The sequence below is a fragment of the Leptodactylus fuscus genome, chromosome 2 (genome assembly GCF_031893055.1).
Source record: "Leptodactylus fuscus isolate aLepFus1 chromosome 2, aLepFus1.hap2, whole genome shotgun sequence".
Classification (NCBI taxonomy): Eukaryota; Metazoa; Chordata; class Amphibia; order Anura; family Leptodactylidae; genus Leptodactylus; species Leptodactylus fuscus.
In genome coordinates, this window is record NC_134266.1 from 230,793,237 (window position 1) to 230,812,614 (window position 19,378).

The following is a 19,378-nucleotide window of genomic DNA, read 5'->3' on the forward strand; positions in this document are numbered from 1 at the left end:
GAGACACTTGCAAATGTTTATGGAGAGCTGTTTTTTTTAAAGAAATAACTTGTGTAAATATACATATAATTTTTTTTTTTTTTTGGAAACTGTATTTGGTGTGGGCTTCCACCTACATATTTTTATATAAATCTATACACGCCGCCTACACCTATGAAAATAAAATGTATTTTTGTACAGTGGGTATTTCTGGTCATCTTGTATTCTGTTTACAGGATAGAGGTTTAGCGATCTCCTAAGGCCGTGGTGTATGACATGACAATAGTGGAGCTTGCGTTCACTAGAGAGGTGGAGGTCTTGGTTTCAGTTCGGGCTGGATAGCAATGTTGCATTTGATGTTGTCTGCATTTTTTTTTCTTAATAATTGTGCCTTAAATTTACCATTACGTGGCCAGACCATAAATAATGAATACAAGAAAACAAGTTGGATTAGTTTCAAGCTATGCATTATAGTCAGCCGTTGTCACCTGCGTCACCCAGTTGTTTTAACCTTGTTCCCCTCCTCAATTGTTGTCATGCGTCTTATACATTGTACTGGATTGTCAGCATTGATACCTATGTAACTGCTCGTAGTTTTATTTCATGAAATCTGTGACCCCCATCTATTTGCTGTAAATAAAATGTCTGCTTTCTATTTCTGTCAGACTCAGTTTGTTTCAGTTTACTGTGCAGACAACCAATAACCCTCCATCTTGTATCTCCAGGTTATGAGGTTTCTTGTACAGGCTTGTTTGTTGTCTGACTTGGCTCATGTACAATCCGATGTGTTCATACAAGTGTCATGGCAGCCAGACTTCTCCATGCGGTAGTGTTGCATATAGTTAAGACCTATTGTTAGACTTCTGCCAGGGTTAGAAAAACATGGCTACTTTCTCCTTAAAGGGATTCTACCATTAAAATCATATTTTTTTTTTATTTTTTTTTTTTGTCGATCACACAAAGGAATAGCCTTAGGAAAGGCTATTCTTCTCCTAACTTTAGATGTCTTCTCTGTGCCACCGTTTTGTAGAAATCCTGATTTTCATCGGTATGCAAATGAGTTCTTTCACAGCACTGGGGGTGGGCCCCAGCACTCAAACAGCTCTGGGGGCTTCCCTGCTTCCATCTTCAGAAACGGCCTCTTCACGCGTCTTCTTCTGGCGCTGGAGTCAAAATTCTAGGCCTCGGGCAGAGCCGACTGCGCATGCCCATGGCCACAAGAAAAATGGCCTCTTACACAATTTGATTTTATTGATATTCCTTTAAAGGCATAGGCAGCAACAATCTGAAGCCAACTCATTGAAATCTATGGGGGAGTTTTCTAGACTTGCTCAGTGGAGGAGGGGGGAGTAGATAAGCTGTGACATGTATGGCTGTGGTTTTATCTATAGAGGTGTTATCTTCTATTGTAATTCCATGTGATGTAAATGAGGTGACTGCTGTTCACTTGAATACTGAACCAGGCACAGTTGGGCCACTGTGGTTCTGTTTCTGGAGGAAAGTAGCCATGTTTTTCTCATCTTGGACAACCTTTGAAAGAATGCACAATACCGAACGTGGGTGAGCTGTGCTATGTAGTGGCCGACTTAGGCTGTCTTTATAAGGTTATGAATTGGGAAGCAATGACTTTGATGAAGAAGAGTAATTGTTATAGGTGGACAGTGTTTTTAGATGTTACAGGGGGTATTTTTACACCCATGCTACAAACTGGTTTCCTAGACTAATCCAAATTCACAGCTTCTAATGGATATTACAAGCCTGTGAGTGCAGGGCTGTAGTAGACTTGTGGTTATGGTAATACCTGTCTGAAAATGGGCTTACTGAAAAAGTAACTTGAGAGGAGTAACTGTGCCAAAGTTGTGGTCCATGATGATGTGATGGTCTAGGAGATGAGATCTGCCTTGGACGGGCGTAGTGTCTGCATGGAACGGGATTTCCAGGAGAATGTAATGTTGGAACATAATCAAGGTTTCAAGTATTGGGATGTGTTCACATGGCGGGATTTGGTGCTCATTTTGAGGCAGATTTGGCATCTATCTTCTCTAAAAATCCAATCTGAGTCTTCCTCCCATTGAAAAACATGGGAGGCAAAGATCGGAGTAGGACACACAAAAATGTCCTCTGTAGTTGCAGATTTTTCAGCTGATCTGCCACCTACCTTGCGGTGTGAGACAGCTGATCAGCCTCATTTATCTGGGGCTGATCAGGAAAATGAAGAGAACCTGAGCCTCAAATGCCTCTTCATTTTCCACAGTCTGAGCACACCCCATCGTGTCATGGATGACGAAAGGCAAAGATTTACTAGTCTGGTGTAATTTGACTGTCAGGCGGGTTGCTATTAGGATTACGTGCTGGTGTGTTCTGGGGTCCAGGCCCCTTGTTCCCTAATAGATCAGGTACATGGGTGAGATGTCAGCGATGCAAACATTGGAATCTAAGCTAATGGCATGAATTGTAGATAATGTTTATTTCCTCTGTGTGGCTTTTTTTTTTTTTTTAATGCTTTCCTAAATCTAATCTGATCTAGTCTCTTCCTCTGCTTACTTTTATTTTGGGGCAATATTCTTCAAGCCATTAACTTTTCTAAAACCTCTGGGAATGTATAAACCGTGCCTAAAACGCTAACACTGGCAATAAATACAAGCTAGACTATAATGAAATTTTTGTAATGTTCTATGATTTTTTTTTTATTTTTTTTTGTTAAATCCTGGTGTAACATGGGAAACATTTTAAAACCATTCTTTTGTACAAAGGTGACAATTACTGTAGTTTATAACGCATTTGTAAACTTAATTACACTTTTTGTTTTTAATAAAGTCTCTTCTGAGCTCTATCCAACCTGCTGGGTTTTTATTACTCTACAGTAGTTTTTTGTTTCATTGATGACACAACCTATTTGGTCTTCTCAACAAAAACCATAATTTACTGTAAACCAAACCATAACCATTTCAAAACGAGTTTCCACTTTTATCGTATGTTTAGGTCCAACATTCTGTAACCCTTAAAGGGGTTGTCGATGATGAGCATTTTTTTTTTTTTTATTTATTTTTTTCAAAGTCATACTTGCCTGCCACTTGTGCTTCCGCGTCTCCCACTGCAGTCCAGTACTGCTGCTCTCGTCTTGGCAGACGTCCCCGCCGCACATGACCACTGCTGCCAATCTGTCTAAGGACACAGATCATCCCAAGTCAAGGCTTCCTGAACCCACAGATTGGCCTCAGCGGTCACTTCTGAGAGCAGCAGGACTGCGATGGAAGACACCAGAAAAACAAGGAACAGTTTAATATGGGGGGAATTTCACCTATTCTGCCCCCCATACAAAAAAAAAAAACAAACCCCTGGACAACCTTCCCCCCCCCCCCCTTTAAAGCATGGCTTCCTTTTTCATAAATCATGTCTGGTGGAGATCGGTTTCAACACTGTTAGAACTGGTAGGAGTTTTCTTACAAAAATGTAATTTTCTTGTAAGAGATGACTTCTCCAGTTTCCCTTTAACATAGTTTTTAATTTTCATTTGAATTAGCCTGAGGCCAAGTTTACTACAAGTTTTATAAGGTCCTTTTTTTTTTTTTTTTTTTTTTTTGTCTGTATAATGGCCACAAATCCTGGCCTGACTGTGAGTGTAATGACTCAGACTAAGGGTGCATTCACACTGAGTAAACGCTAGCTTATTCTGAACGTAAAACACGTTCAGAATAAGCGGCGTCTAAAGCAGCTCCATTCATTTCTATGGGAGCGGGGATACGAGCGCTCCCCATAGAAATGAATGAGCTGCTTCTTTCACTCCGTGCAGTCCCATTGAAGTGAATGGGGAGTGCCGGCGTATACGGCAAGCTCTGCTCATGCCGGAGCGTACACGCCGGCACTCCCCATTCACTTCAATGGGACTGCACGGAGTGAAAGAAGCAGCCCATTCATTTCTATGGGGAGCGCTCGTATCCCCGCTCCCATAGAAATGAATGGAGCTGCTTTAGACGCCGCTTATTCTGAACGTGTTTTACGTTCAGAATAAGCTAGCGTTTACTCAGTGTGAATTCACCCTAAGGGTAGCTGCACACGACCATATTTCAGCTGAGACGTGGTCTGTGTGCTAGCCAGATATACCAGCTTGAACTTCACGCTGGGAGTGGGACTCCTGGTGATCTTTGATGGTTTCATACAGTCTTGATAGTTTGCATTCCATCCGGGTAGAGTCCGCATGGAGACAAACCCCCCCCCACGACCGGAATACAAATGCAGTTGCAAGCACTCTGCTGTAAAAGCACACGGACCCCATAGACTATAATGGAGTCCGTGTGCTTGCCGCACACTGCCCGCACAAATGATTTGTGCGCGGCAAGCACACGGACCCCATTATAGTCTGTGGGATCCGTGTGCTTTTACAGCAGAGCGTTTGTATTCTGTTTGGGGGTCTCCATGCAGACTCTAACTGGATGGAATACAAACGCAGATATGAACCAACCCTTAGTGTCCCCCTCCCAGCATGAATTCAAGTCTATAAATCTGGCTAATGCACGGACCGAATTTCATGGATGAAACACTGTTGTGTGCTGATACCCTAACAACATTTGGGTCAATCTACCTGTAATGAAAGTAGGATTTACTTACAAATATAAACTGACTGTAGGACATGTTTAGAATCCTTACAAATGTGACCTTGAAAGGTTTTTCTAAGGGTAATTTAAAACAAAACAAAACACTGAAATATCTCTCACCGATCCCTTGCCGCTTCAGTTCACATACCAATGGCATATTCTGCCTAGATTCTGCCTCCTATTGTTTCAATGGAGGGCAAAGATCGCAGCAGTACACTGAAAAAAATTAGCATCCTGCTCGATCTTGCCATGGCTGATGTGGCTTGAGACTCCCTACTGAGGCCCATTCATCTGGACTGAATGCCATTGTCCTGCACCAGTAAATGAGGAGGGATTCCTCTTCATTTACCGTTGTGTGAATGGGCCCTAAGGATTCTGACATGATGGACTCCTGACATTCTATAAGGAGTCCCTCTAATAACTTCCGCTTGACAACTTAAAAGCTAAACCCCACGTTGTGGAACTGCAGCACTTTTTTTATTGTGGTTTTTTGAGCCAAAGCCAAGTATGGAAACAAAAGAAATGGGAAATCTATAGTCAACTCATACTTCGCCCTTCTGCTCAATCCACTTCTGGCTTTGGTTCAAAACACCGCAGCAAAATCTGCAACAAAAAAAAGCTGCGTTTCGGTAACGTGAGGCCTCAGCCAAAAAGGGTTTTCTAGTTCTATGTACACACGTCTCATATTGATGGCCTATCACATTTATAAAAGTGTAAAAGCCCTTTAAGAAAGCTTGTCTTTTTTGATTTCATCATATACTTTATACTCTTGGCCAAGAAAGCATTTATTCTAATCTTTTCTGAGCAGGCATGACAGAGCTTGGTGTGGATGACAATAGCTGCACGTTTCCTGTTATATGTGCTATGAAGAGCTTACTGAGCAGAACTGTCATCTAGTGTACAAGCCAAAAGCTCATGGGATCAATGTAGGAAAAGAGAAAGTGGGAAAGGAGAGGTTCTTCCAGGCAAAATTCCTCATTTGGACTAGGTTCACACCATGTTTAGACATACATTACACAGTATTTATTGTCTTAAAGCATATACCACTAAAAGGCATGCAAATGTGCACCTATATACTGTAGTGGTGTAAAGTAATGGCTAGCACTTCGTTGATGACAAGAGGAGAGCAATAAGGAGTGTGAGCGCAATCTGTATTGAATGAGTACTATGAGTACAATTGGCATATGAGCCGACTCCGAGAAACACACTCGCACAGTTTGATTGTGACCGACATGGATTCTAATCTTAATGGCAGATGGGTGAGGTTTTTATACATTGTAGATGTGGTTATACATTGCATAGGCAAAGAGAAGGTGCGATTAGTATACTTAACATAACATGATTGGGTATAAAGTTGTAACATAGGTAAAGACAAGACGTTTCATCCCATTATAGATATGTTTTCTGCAAGGAGGGGATGAGCTCTGGGCAGCTCCCAAAAAAGAAATGTTAGGGCCCGTTCCCATGAAGTGACACATAAACACGTGTCAGAGTGAGTGCTTCAAAACAGAATCCCGTTGACTCCAATGGGTGCCATCTTACGCGTGCTACACATTGAAATCAATGGGTTAAAAAGCCTCCCATTGATTTCAATGTGTAGCGCATAAGACGGCACCCATTGAAGTCAATGGGATTTTGTTTTGAAGCGCTCACTCTGACACGTGTTTACGTGTCAGAATGAGCGTCGCGTTACTTCGTGGGAACGGGCCCTAAGATGGCTACAAGCACAAGCTGGCATCCTCTACATTTCCCACCTTTGGTAAACCATATAACCCAAACTAAGGATATATTAGGAGCTGCTAGTCAGTTCCTGAGGACTTTTTGGAAATTTCACCTCATTTCCCATGGATGTTATACCATTTATATACCTATCAATCTAACACCGTCAGAGGGATACCTTCACCGTCATGTTTGACAGTGTGTGCCCAACCACCCTTACAACCTGTAGTCCCGCTGTCCCAGGTTTATACCTCTTTCTGGCGAGTTTCTTTACAAACCAGATAATAAGCTTTATAATCAAATAGATGCATAAGGAATAATATTCAGAATATTCATACAAATTGTCTTGCGGGGGTGCTAGCGGTAACATTACAATAAATACAGTGCAGTAATATTTTGTGCAGTAATACTCACAAGAGACGTCTCCCCACATTTCCCGTCTCTTCCCTTTGGATCGCCATGACCACTTCTTCCAGCTGTGACTTGACTCTATAAAGTTTGCAACACAGGCATTTTTGACTCCTCACTTCTTCACGCACCCAACCCATATATATATATATATATATATATATATATATATATATATATATATATATATATAGTTTTATATATATATATATATATATATAGTTTTATATATATACATATATATATATATATATATAGTTATATATATATATATATATATATATATATATATATATATATATAGTTTTATATATATATATATATATATATATATATATATATATATATACACACAGTATATATCCCACAGCGGCCCATACAGCCTATATTATGCCCCTCAGTGGCACAATAGACTGGGGCATAATAGAGCTCAATGCCACTTGTCATACTGTTATATAACTTGCCCTGTGTTCACATTGTAGACCTGACCAAGTCCAAGAGAGGTATGTCTGTTTGTTTAGTGTGGGTTCCCATATAAATGAAGTCGCCTTGTCATGGCAGGTGGGCTTCCATACTATTTGATCAAATTTGTATAACTAAGTGCCTCTATATTATATCATATAGCATGTTAGGTGTTTTTACACTAGTATTGCCCTTTAGGGTTTTCACATGCCCTTGTGCTGTGTGCGAAGTGCCCTGCAATTTTTGGTATTTTGTTTTACATTAGGTTATGTAAACTTTTAATGTCTAAAAAAACCCATGTTTTTATATAAAATTTAGCTGTGTAGGTCTTCTTCAGCCTCAAGGATTTCAGTCCATTCACATAAAAGCTGCCTGACCGCTCCTTCTCTAGCGTTGATCTCCGTTCTCCTAAGTACTATTATAGTGGGTGAAATGTCACTGTTATCTCGTCCACCTCCTGCATATAATAAGGGACCGGCACTGCGAGCTTTTATCCTACAGCATATCAAATATTGTCAGGAAAGCAGACATAAGAGTTAGGCCTGGTTCACATCTGCGTTTGGTATTCCGTTCAGGGAGTCTGGTTGGGAACCCCCGTACAGAAACCTATACGCATTAAAAAGCGGTTAGCTAAAAAAAAACACATGAACCCCATAGACTATAATGGGTCCGTGTGGATGCCGCTCTGTGTCCGCGCGAATCATTTGGAGAGAATAGTGCTGCTTGCACCTGAGGGCATTTACTGGACAGACTTTTCATTTGGACAACATTTCTGTGTTAAATAATTTTTTTTTTACAGTCGGTCTTATATAATATTCTAATTTTCTGAGATAATGGTTCTTGGGTTTTCCTTGGCTGTCAGCCATAATCCTCAACATGAACAGAAAGAAACACTTGGAAATGTAATGACTCAATATAATATATGGGGGTCACTTTTTCAATTAAATTACAATAGAAAAACAAACAACTTTTTGATGATTATCTAATTTATTGAGGCACACCATAATATATATTTTAAATGTGGCATTGAAATCTTTGCAAACCAACTCCATCCAGTGTTTATGTGACTGGCATGAGACTGCTCAGTCCTGGCACCTGCACAGATTGTGGTTTGAATTCTCAGCTGCCAGTCAGTGTTATAGGAGGAGCGCAGCGACTTGTGATTGATTTCCAAGGAGCGTTTTGGATTTTCTTTACTTTACAGCCGCACAGGCATATTATTGTTCTTTGTATTGGATTGTCTGTTGTTCTGTGTGTGTATATGTGAGTGTTTGTGTGTCTTTGTGTTATTTTTTTTTTTTTGCAGGTTGCACGTTCTTCATCGCCTATTGGCAAGTCCTAATTCACACATTATATACATTACACATAGGGTAATGCATGCACAAAACACGGTGTATACAAGCAGAGGTGGAAGGTAACCACTTCAGCTGATTTTCTTAAGAGATTGTCACTATAGACCAGTCCAGAGGCCCTCCATTGGATTACACTGGACACAGCATAGCTAACTGGCACATACACAGGGTTCTTCCATAGAGGGCGCTAGAACTGCAGACAGGCTTGTTTTCTATGGGTTAAGTCAGAAAATAGAAAAACTTTGAGTTTTAAATAAATGACAGATTGATATATAGTCTTATGGGGACGGCCACAAGAAGTAATGACACCATCCTCCCACTGTTACACTCAATAGGCGCTGCATTCACTGATGACTGCAGCATTTATAGGGTTAAACATGTTGCAGTGGATTGTAACTGCAGGGGTGTAACAAGTATCCATAGGGCCACATAGCAAAATAGTAAGGGGGCCCCACTGTACAGGAACACCTTAAAGGGAACCTATCAGGTCGAATTAGGACAATAAACTACCCACAGGTCCTTATGGTCCGGGACTTTAGTGTCCCAAATCGCCCTGTTCCAAATCCCTCAGTGCCCGCATTATAAAAAATAACCCTTTCTTCTTACCTAGAGACCAGGGACAGGCGAGTATGGGTTTTCTTTTTCTTATTTTTCACCTTCCTTCTTGCAGAAAACTGTAATTCCTGGGCAACCCCTTTAAAGGGGCTCTACATTTGAATAACAAGTTTTTTTGATATTCATATGCCTGAATAGCCTTAAAAAAGCTATTCAGATGCTGCTATCCTTTTTTTTTTTTTTTAAAGGACTTTAACATCTCAATATACAGAGGCCCGGTTCACATCTGCATTTGGGCCATTCTGTTTCCCGATCTGCTAATGCAGGGGTAGGCAACCTTTTTTGTGCGGCGTGCCGATTTGAATTAAAAATCTTCTGCAGAAGTCTCCTAGACCTGTTACTCTCAAGATGGGTAAGATTGTACTAACTACTGTGGGGGTGATAAAGGTTGTGATGGGAGGACGTTCAGAGAGGAACCAGGCAGTGGGGACTGTGAACTTTAAATCCCAGTCTCAAAATGGAGATCCATACCATCTCAGATGTTGTGATGTTGCTGCCTACTGTCCCCTGACGACTGAGCCCATGGACCGCAGCAGGTCCAGGCGGGTGTCCCTATTTGCACAACCTGCTTCTTCGGCAGAAACTGCAACTGAACCACAGATGTGCAATGTCACTGTAGCAGGGCATGCAGTACTGGCTCTCCTGGACTCTGGGAGCCTGGTAACCCTGATGCACCATGAAGCTGTACAATGGACAAACTATTGGGGTCTTGTGTGTACATAGTATCCTATTGAAGAGGTCACCATAAAAACTACCTCTGGCACTGCCTCTCACAAAATGGACGTGGTTAAGTCCCTGTTGCATAGTGTGATAATACGGAGGCACTTTCCACTGTTTTGGGATATGTGGAAAAAACAGAGGCTACCACGTCCTACAAATGTTGATGATGTCTTGCCTAAGGTTAACCTTGAACCCTTTGATCCTGACAGGGAAACACCAGCTGTAGGAGTGATCCAAGATGGTAAAAATTTTTCCCCTGTCTGTGTTACCTGGTGATGCGGAAGGTCAGGAGGGAGTTCCCGAGATGCCGGATCTCGAGATGTCCCTTCACAATTTTGGGACTGTTCAAATGAGAGATCCTAATCTGGCTCATGCCAAGAAAATGTAAAGGTGATAAATGGTGAACCCCAGTATCCAGGGGCAGACAAGGAGTTTCTGTATAGGGTAAATCAATTCAAAATTGGCCTCGGTCCTTAAATAAAAAACAAGTAAAGGTTTTCCTGGGATTTGTGGGCTATTAACACAGGTTCATCCCAAATTTTGCTACTATTGCAGCCCCATTGACAGACCTAACTAAGGGGACTAATTCTGTCATGGTCAAATGGAGTGAAGAGGCTGAGGAGGCATTCCAAGAATTGAAGTCAATCCTCTGTAAACAGCTGGTTTTTGTCATACCTGACTTTACCAAAGAGTTTGTGGTTCAAACTGATGCCTCGGATGTAGGGTTAGGCGCAGTGCTGTCCCAAATGGTGGGTGGTGAAAGAGCACCATGTCACCTACCTGAGTAGTAAGCTTACACCACCTGAAAGAAATTATAGCATTGTGGAGAGGGAGTGCTTAGCCATTAAGTGGGTCCTGGAATCCCTAAGGTATTACCTCCTGGGCCGACACTTTAAGCTGGTCACTGACCTCTTCCATCTAACATGGATGTGCCACGCTAAGAGGAGAAACGCCAGAGTCGCCAGGTGGTTTCTGACCCTGCAAAACTTTAAGCTCACTGTGCAACACAGGGCAGGCAAGCTGCAGGGAAATGGCGATGTTCTATCCAGGACCAATTGTATTTGGGTCAAAAGTGTCTGCCTCTACAGGTCCAAACAAAGGAAGGGGGTGTATGTGAGAAGGTGACAGGCGAAGTGCTGGAGTCCAGATATAGTAGCCCCAGGTTTCTGACATGTGTATGGTCCAGGGCAGATCTAGAGTAGGCCTCAGCCCAGGTGTAGATCCTTGGCTCATTACTGGGACAAAAAGGCTGCAGATCCTGCATTTCAGGGCAGTTCCCTGGGGTGAGAGGAGGTGTAGGGTTCTGTCCTGTAATCCTGAGTCAGGTGATACTATATTGCTCCTCTTTTGTTCATGTGCCTGGAAGTAAGCCATCTGTATAGTTAGATTATCCGTTCTATTAAGCTAGTGACTCAGACGAGCAGGTTTTTATTTTGTTTTTGTCTGCAGTTAAGGCTGTATTTTGTTTTGCTCATTTTGTGCCTGAAGTCAAGGTTTATTTATTTTCTTGTTTATTTTAAATAAACCAGTTTGCTGCAAATATATATATATATATATATATAATTATCACAAAACCTATATATGACTGCACCAGTCTAGGCATAGGGTGCTCACCAATGGGAAAAGGATTTGTCCCATTCAATATAACTCCAAAAAAGCAGACGGCACACCAAAAATTGTGAAAAAAAAAGTGAAGGAGGTTTATTGCCTCATACTGCGACGTTTCTGCTCCAAGAGCCGGTTTCAAGTATTACAACAGTGATATGTGTGTGTGTGCGCGCATTATATATATAGTGTCAACAAAATTTATCAAGAATTAATTAGCATAGCCATGTGTCATATCAAAGTGAAAAAACACAATATATGATAACGTGACATAAGATATATAAATATGTAAAGATAAGTGACATATCTCCAAAGTGTACAAAGACACAATACAGCTTAATGAGCCAATAAAAGACAGGTGTAAAAGTGTCATTAGCTTAGATACCTGATAGAACCCAGACACAAGTGAAAGAGGACTACAAGTCCACAATAGCGTGTAGTGATCACCACTGCACATGTGCAGGAATGGAATGAAAATAAAGTGCATTCAGTGTCAGTTGTCTCGCCCATGCGCAGTAGCCACTCTACACTGTGGGCAAATCGCGGCGTTTACGTCCCGTGGGGCCCCAGCCTAAAAGGGTTTGTGACAAATATTGCTATAACTTGCATTTGTCTCCTACGCCGCTTTCATAAAAGCAAACGTGGGAGTTGTGCTGTATTCTATGCCAGCTTGTATCAAGCACCCAATGGAAGAACTGCCCATTTTATAAAGAGGGATGTGCCTCAGAGGAGGCAGCTGTTCTGCTGGCACCATGAAGACGTTTAATATGCCAGTCTTAATAAATATCCCTCTGAGGATCAGTTTAGAGCCATGGTTGAAGAGGTCTACCTTTAGAACCATATTTGGAGGTCCAAATCTAATGAATGGATTTGGGACTTTAGAAGAGGCCTTCTTCCTTTGCATCTTAAACTTCTTGTAACCTTTGTGTGCGTCATTCACTTTTACCCTACTGGAAGGGATCATAAATAAGTGCTGGACAATATTTAACATGGACAATATATTAAGAAAAAACAGCTTTATTAATCTTTAAGTTAAAACACATAAAAACAACAACACAGCAAGAGCGTCCTCCCTTCTGAGATCTTCTACCATCTTAGTCACTCGCCTCTCCTTTTCTTTGCAAGCTGAGGGAAACAAAACAAAGACAAGTAAGCCATGCCTTTAGGTCCGGTTATATAGGAGGTACTTGTACGGCCTAAAAATCGGTACCCGCTAAGATAGGAGTGAACGTCATTGTAGCCATGGTAACGGGCGACAGGAAAGAGGATGCCAGTTGCGCAGCGTCCATCACGTTGGCGACAAAAACTACAATTACAGATTCCTCTGCATGGAGGGCAAGTCCATTTCTAGGAATGATAAGGGATATAATATAAAAAGTCAATGTTAATGCAGGCTGTAGTAAAGCTATGTGCCTTATAACCAAGTTATTAGTTATGGTGACAAAACACTGATGTAGTCTGGTACCAAGAACATCGAAATCCTGCACAGGAGACAGTCAACACCATTTTTTTTTTTTTTTTTTTACACAACAAGACGGAAGAGAATAGGGCATACTTGCTAGAATTTTGTCACTAGAGTTATTCATTGCACCATAAGTTATAATATTATATATTGATTTGTGTGACAAAGCCCACACTCCCTGAGATTCTGCCTGCATTGGGAGATTCTACTTTACTTACAGGATCTAAGAGGGCCTGGCGCACGTCTTCTCCATATCTGTTTCTTAGGCAAGGTCCACAGAACTGTCCTTGGATGCCTCGACATTCTTTGTTGCGGCAATTTGTCTTTGTGTCTATAGTTTTCTGTCGGCACTGATGACACGTGGAACCCTATGTGGTGTAAAAAACAAAAAAACAAAAAAAAAAAAAAAAAAAAAAAAAAACACCCTGGTTGAGGACACTAGATGCTATGAGGTCTCCTATACATTGCTCACAGAGGAGACCCTGCAGCAGATGAAGATGTAGGATCAGTGTGTTATCCACTGATCAGATGCAGAGGACCCATTGTGTGGATAGATATACAATGTTAGCAAAGTTGCCTATGTAAGTGTTCAGAAGAGGGGGGGGGGGGGGGAATTGGTCCTGGGCAATTTTTTTTTTCTCTGAACCAGCGCAAGGAGAGCCTGTGCTAGTAGTAATAGCCTGTTACTGCTAGCGCAGGCTTGGGGCCTTATGGTACTGCTAGCACAGGCTTTGGGCCTGTATGGTAATATCCCAGACCACGTGACATCTGGGACATTACCATATAGGCCCAAAGCCTGCTGGGACTAACATCGGATCCCGGAGAGGTGAGTGACAGTGTTTATTATGTTCCCTCACCTCCCCTGGGGCTCCGATTATTATATTCGGGGGTCAGATACACCCCCCACCCCCTGAGTATAATAGTTCATGGGTGTGCAACTGTGGGGCATAATAGAGCTTGAAGGGTCCACTCTGGCCTCTGTAACCTCTATTATGTAACCTCTAGTAACAGTCTATTGTGCCACTGTGGGGCATAATATAGGCTGCAGATTGAGAGGATGCAGAAGAAACTTTAGTGAGGCAGCTGGACTGACATTAAGGTCCTCACCCGAGAGTTTGTTCAGAATTCGTCACACTAGTGTTGCTGTCTTCCCTTTGAGGCCGTCGAAAAGCCAGGCAAAACTGCTTGAGGACAGCTTGCCGGTGGTCGGTTTAAAAACCCATTCATTTCAATGGGTTTTTAAAGCAGACTGCCAGTGTCTGTAAGCAGCCTCTCCACGGTGAAAGTTTTTTTTTTTTTTTTTCCCCCCCCACAGGGACACAGTAGGACATGCATGGTTTCACGGTGGAGAGGCTGCATATGGACATCGGCGGTTTGCTTTAAAAAACCCCTTCAAATAAGTTTTTAAACTGACTGCCGGCAAGCCGTTCCCGAGCAGTTTTGTCTGGCTTTTCGACAGACTCACAAAGGGCGGACAGCTGCACTAGTGTGAACTCCCCGCCACCAGTTACATCAGGAGGGGATGGAGTTGGGGGCTGGTTCCTATCATGTGAGCTGGGACTCAGAACCAGGCCAGAATCCCAGGGTGCATAATAAAGAATCTGCTTGATAAAGCAAGGTAAATTTAAATCCTGCACAATTCCTTTAAGTTATGAAGTAGCCACCAAAATTATTTTTTGGTTTGGGGTCACCGCAACATGAGGAACTGTACTGTGGGGTCACGGCATTAGAAAGGTTGAGCACCACTGGGCTAAGCAGTCTGATCCCTTCCACAAGGGGAGACTGACTGCAGCAGTTAATGGTTCTCACATGCACTGCGTCGTACACCTTCTCCTTCACGTTATCAGCGATATTATTCAATTCATCTTCTGTGATATCCTTCACTGGTCGCACAACATGGGGAATGGTATGACCGCTGAGTCGAGCAGATCGCCTTCTTACTGGCTCCCTCTGTTATAAGAACGAAGACAAAGCAAAATGCGTAAAGTTTAGCTTGCAGATGGATCTACGACTAGCAATTTTGTGCCACATGGCAGTACTGTGGAAAGAAAATTTAAAAAAAAAACAAAAAAAAAAACAATTTTTAGACAAGGTTACTGGCTATGAGGTTTTTACAGATGACTGTGGTGGTTTACCCATCACAAAACAGATCTGTGATTGCTGTTGTAAGACAGTGTGTGTGTGGGGGGGGGGGGGGGGGGGGGCTTTTACGACCTACCGCTTTCTGCACCCCACTTTACAGAAGAGGTGCATAAATCAATGTGGGCTAAGGACACTTCGGTCTGTCAAAATTTGCTACAAGCCAAAAGATAGTGAGTTATAGCAGAAATCTGCACCAGTACTTGAGCGCCAGTGGCATCAAAAGTTTGCTATGGGGCCCAGTGTTTGCTAGTTACACCCCTGCCCACAAACCAGGAACAGTAGCAGACCAAGCTCACTAGTCTCAGGTCAATGACATTTTAAAGATTGGCAGGGAGAAGTCAGCAGCTCTCAGGTTCTTACTTCTTCTAGCAGGTAATCCTCAAGACTTTGCTGAGTCCTTTCCTTTTCTGGAGTCTCAGGCCGCACTCCTCCCATAGAGCGGGTCACACGGCGAGTGGCTCTATCTGGATTCCTCCTAGGTGTGACTTTAGCAAGAGAGTCACGTGGACGTCTTTTGTACTTCTAAAGTAAAAATTATGACATACAGGCTACTGTACAATGAATGCTCGAAAACTAGCAGCAACTGGGGCAAAAGTTTGATATGTGCTCTAAGTTTTTGGGTTACTATTGTGGATATGACTAAACACCGTCAAAAACAGAGCATCTATGGCACATCTACCCTGTTGCCCCGAAAATAAGACACCACACCCCCCTTCACCTCCTGAACCACCTACAATCGGCAGTCATGCCGGAGCTCCGCTAAGGAAGCGCCAGCATGACTGCCGATTGTCCCCTGCTCCATGAGACATCCCCGAAAATAAGACAGGTCATATATTTCAGAAGAGAATTTAATATAAGACACTGTCTTATTTTCTGGGAAACAGGGTAGGTTGGACTACATACATACTTGACAAGGGGGTTCGGCTTAAACGCACCAAAGTAGGGATGAAAAATTCTAGCAACAAAAAGGTGGTATAAATGCAGCCTTGTCAATCTAAAGATCCGCCAGATTAATCATTCAGCATCAGTCACTGCCTGTCAAATAGTAAGGATGGGCCTTTGTATCACCAGGGAATTTTAGTACAACAGTCTATAGTAACACGGGGAGAGACTGGCAGAGAGTCCAGTATGAAGCATGATAAAAATTGGTGTCCTATGGCCTCACACATGCAACCAGATTATAGACATATCAGTTGTACAAAATCCTGTAGCTCACAGGTCAGTCATACCTGGGCGTTTCTGTTCTGCTCAGTAGGCCCTGGCTTCAGAGATCCCGGGAGAGTTTCCAATTCTGCCATAAGTTTTGCAAGCTGTAAAATGCCAAGAACAGAAGCTGTGGTTATATCTAGAGATCAGGGCTGACCTAGACGACTATACAGAACATCTCTACGTTCTACAAAATACATGGTGTGCTTACTTCTGTACACGCAGTTAATGGAGGTATTTCATGTAATACAGGGATTACATGAACTGGCAGCAGATAATATAGCATTTAATAAAGAAGCATTTTAACTTAGCATTTGCTCCCCATTTCTTGGATATACCGTAAGTGTGATACGCAGGACCCACACTGGAGAGGAGAGGGCTCTCCTAGGTCCATGGTTCACAGCAGACACTTTCACACTCAAGACAATAGCATGAATGGCCTTCTAATGAAATCAATTAACTTTGACAGATCCTTGGAAAACCCAAGAATCATCAAGTCTACTCATTAGTAACAACAGTATTTGCTGGAACCAACCATGGCCTTGTTATCCTTGATGTTCTTGGCTCTCCTTTGTAAGAATTCATTTGGTTCATCTTCCTCAGAATTCCTTGAGTGTACCACTGATGGTTGCTCCACTTCAGAGTCAGAAGACGAGGAACTGCATTTGTAGTCTTCAGCCTCGCTGGGTTCAGGGAGGTAGTCTGCTTTCTTCAGTGACACCCTGAGTGAGTATTTGTGGCTTCTTTGGGGAACAGAAACTGTAGAGGACTTTCTAGGCATGGTTTTCTTTTAAAAAAATAAATATATTATGCCATCACTATTGTGAACTATAATATAAATATATATATATATATATATATATATATTTTACATATACAGTCCATTGAGCGATCCATCAAAACCAACAGAAGTAGGACATGTTCTATAATTTGAAAGCCCACTGGAGATAGATCCCCAATATCAGTCATGTATTATCCCCATTCATGTGAACTGATATAGCACAGCCCTGTGCCTGCTGGAAGAGACAAATCCCATCACACCACCAAAAACTCATTAATCTGAACAAAGCTTGAAGAGGTTTCCATTGTCCAGAGCACCTTTCACAATGAAACATATAAAGTCCTAGGTGGACCTTGTGAAGACGCCTCAGTCTTCCACTATCTCTATTTTACTATTACTTACACCTTCAATGAGATACCAAAAATGAATCACAACAAACAGAAGGAGACACAAAACCAGCACAAACATGAAGAAAATTGTATGTACAGGTATGGCTCGCCTCGGCACTACAATCACCCTGGCTTAAGAGGAAACTAGTCACTATACACCAGACTACCTGACCTTATACACAAGCACAGACCCTGCCCCATAATCAGGACCCTCAGTTATTGTCAGCAGCTGCTCACTAATCACAGTGATGGCATGTCTGCATTTTCTAGATCAGACACTAGGTGGCACCATTTCCTACCTGGTTGAAGAAGCCGACATTAGACAAGGTGTGTTTTGGGCTGTACATTATGGCCTGTAGGACTATAGGAAATATAAATACCGCAACCACACCCTAACTTCAGTTCACCCTGAGACTAAGCCTACATTCACATGACAGGTTTTTTAACGGCCGTCACCCAACTACATTAAATTCACTGTATGTTAACGGAGGCTATTCACATGGCTGATTGTTTCATGTTCTGCATTAACACACCATCAAAAAATAGGTCATGTCCTATTTATGTCTGAATCCCTCAGTGCTCTCAAATGTATTAGGGATCCGTGAAAACGGTCACCCCTGTCCATTTTTTTACAGCTGTTCTCCAGCACGATTGCCTGAATTTAGGCTAAAGCCACATATAGTGGAAAAACAAATAAAATATACTGCCGAAAAATATGCAGCACAAAACACAATCTCAAAAACATTAGTATTTTTCACTGATCTTCTGCTAGGTTTTGCAGTCTCCCCTTCCCTGTTCCTTCTTCCCCTAACACATATCAATCTATGGGGAAAACAGCATTTCTGTTAAGAGTAACATGCAGCATTTTCTGCAGCCTAATACATTGATTAAATTGGAGACATTCACATATCCAATATCCAAAAAGAAAATATAAGACATGGACCGCACATCCCAATCTTATACATTGATCTTGTGCTTCTCAGCAAATTCTACAATACTGAACATGAGGTTCTTAGTATACATATTGATCTAGGTGTATAAGCCCACTAACCACTTCACGGCGACCTCTTTATAGTGGGATCCTATGCTCCTGGGAGTGGCACTGAGCAGTGACCGCCACCACCACAATACAGCGCTCAAAGGGAGAGTAGCCCAGTAACACCCCTGCCACCAGAGGTCGCTGTGGAGTGGCTAGTGGGCTTATACACCTTGATCATTATGTATACTAAGATCAATGTAAAAGATTGGGATGTGCCGTCCATGTCTTTTTTTTCTTTTTGGATATTGTTTGCATACCATTTCTGTCCCCTCCATTTTTGTTGTTTAGCCTTGGTACCAGCGCTCCTCCTTTTTGGCCCAGGTGTTTTTACATTAAGGAAGCCATCTACTGGCCCAATCTTTTGACTGAGACCATATGGTTAGGTGAATTCTTTGAGATCTGTTCACGTGTTGAAGTCTTTTGGCTGACACCATATGGAAAGGTGAATATATTTGTGATCTGTTCACATGGTGCAGTGCTGTGTGGCGCCTTTGGGGCGATGTGGCCCAGAGTCTGGGGGATTAGCCTGGTGGCAAGGCTGTTGCTGGGCTGCTGGGTCGCTCTCCCTGTGGGTGCTGTATTGTGGTGGTGGCGGTCACTGCTCAGTGTCGCACCCAGTAGTGTAGGGACCCACTATAAAGAGGTCGCCGTGTAGTGGCTAGTGGGCTTATACACCTTGATCAATATGTATACTAAGAACCTCATGTTCATTATTGTAGAATTTGTTGAGAAGTGAAAGGGGCCACACGGTGGCTCAGTGGATAGCACTGCAGCCTTGCAGCGCTGGAGCCCTGGTGTTCAAATCCTGCCAAGGACAAAAAACCATCTGCAAGGAGTTTGTATGTTCTCCCCGTGTTTGCATGGATTTCCATCCCATATTCCAAAAAAGACATACTGATAGGGA

General features: G+C 42.4%; 1 protein-coding gene across 1 annotated transcript; it reads right to left on the reverse strand.

The window, feature by feature from the left end:
- Positions 1-12,071: 12,071 nt before the first annotated feature.
- On the reverse strand, positions 12,072-17,046 carry LOC142196198 (cell division cycle-associated protein 7-like). The gene is made up of 8 exons (XM_075266417.1): positions 16,801-17,046; positions 16,289-16,369; positions 15,420-15,581; positions 14,727-14,867; positions 13,136-13,285; positions 12,643-12,802; positions 12,513-12,580; positions 12,072-12,428 (listed from the first exon to the last, which is right to left on the reverse strand). The coding sequence occupies exons 1-8, from the start codon at positions 17,044-17,046 to the stop codon at positions 12,072-12,074; spliced, it is 1,365 nt and encodes a 454-aa protein (XP_075122518.1).
- Between the last annotated feature and the right edge of the window lie 2,332 nt (positions 17,047-19,378).

What these genes read in the sequence shown, in the direction of transcription:
- LOC142196198 (XM_075266417.1), bottom strand. Translation starts at nt 17,046, where the DNA reads ATGCCTAGAAAGTCCTCTACAGTTTCTGTTCCCCAAAGAAGCCACAAA. An exon ending in AGCAGAACAGAAACGCCCAG is followed by an intron (nt 15,582 to 16,288) that starts GTATGACTGACC and finishes TTTTTACTTTAG; the next exon opens with AAGTACAAAAGACGTCCACG. An exon ending in CCGATTTTTAGGCCGTACAA is followed by an intron (nt 12,581 to 12,642) that starts GTACCTCCTATA and finishes TGTTTCCCTCAG; the next exon opens with CTTGCAAAGAAAAGGAGAGG.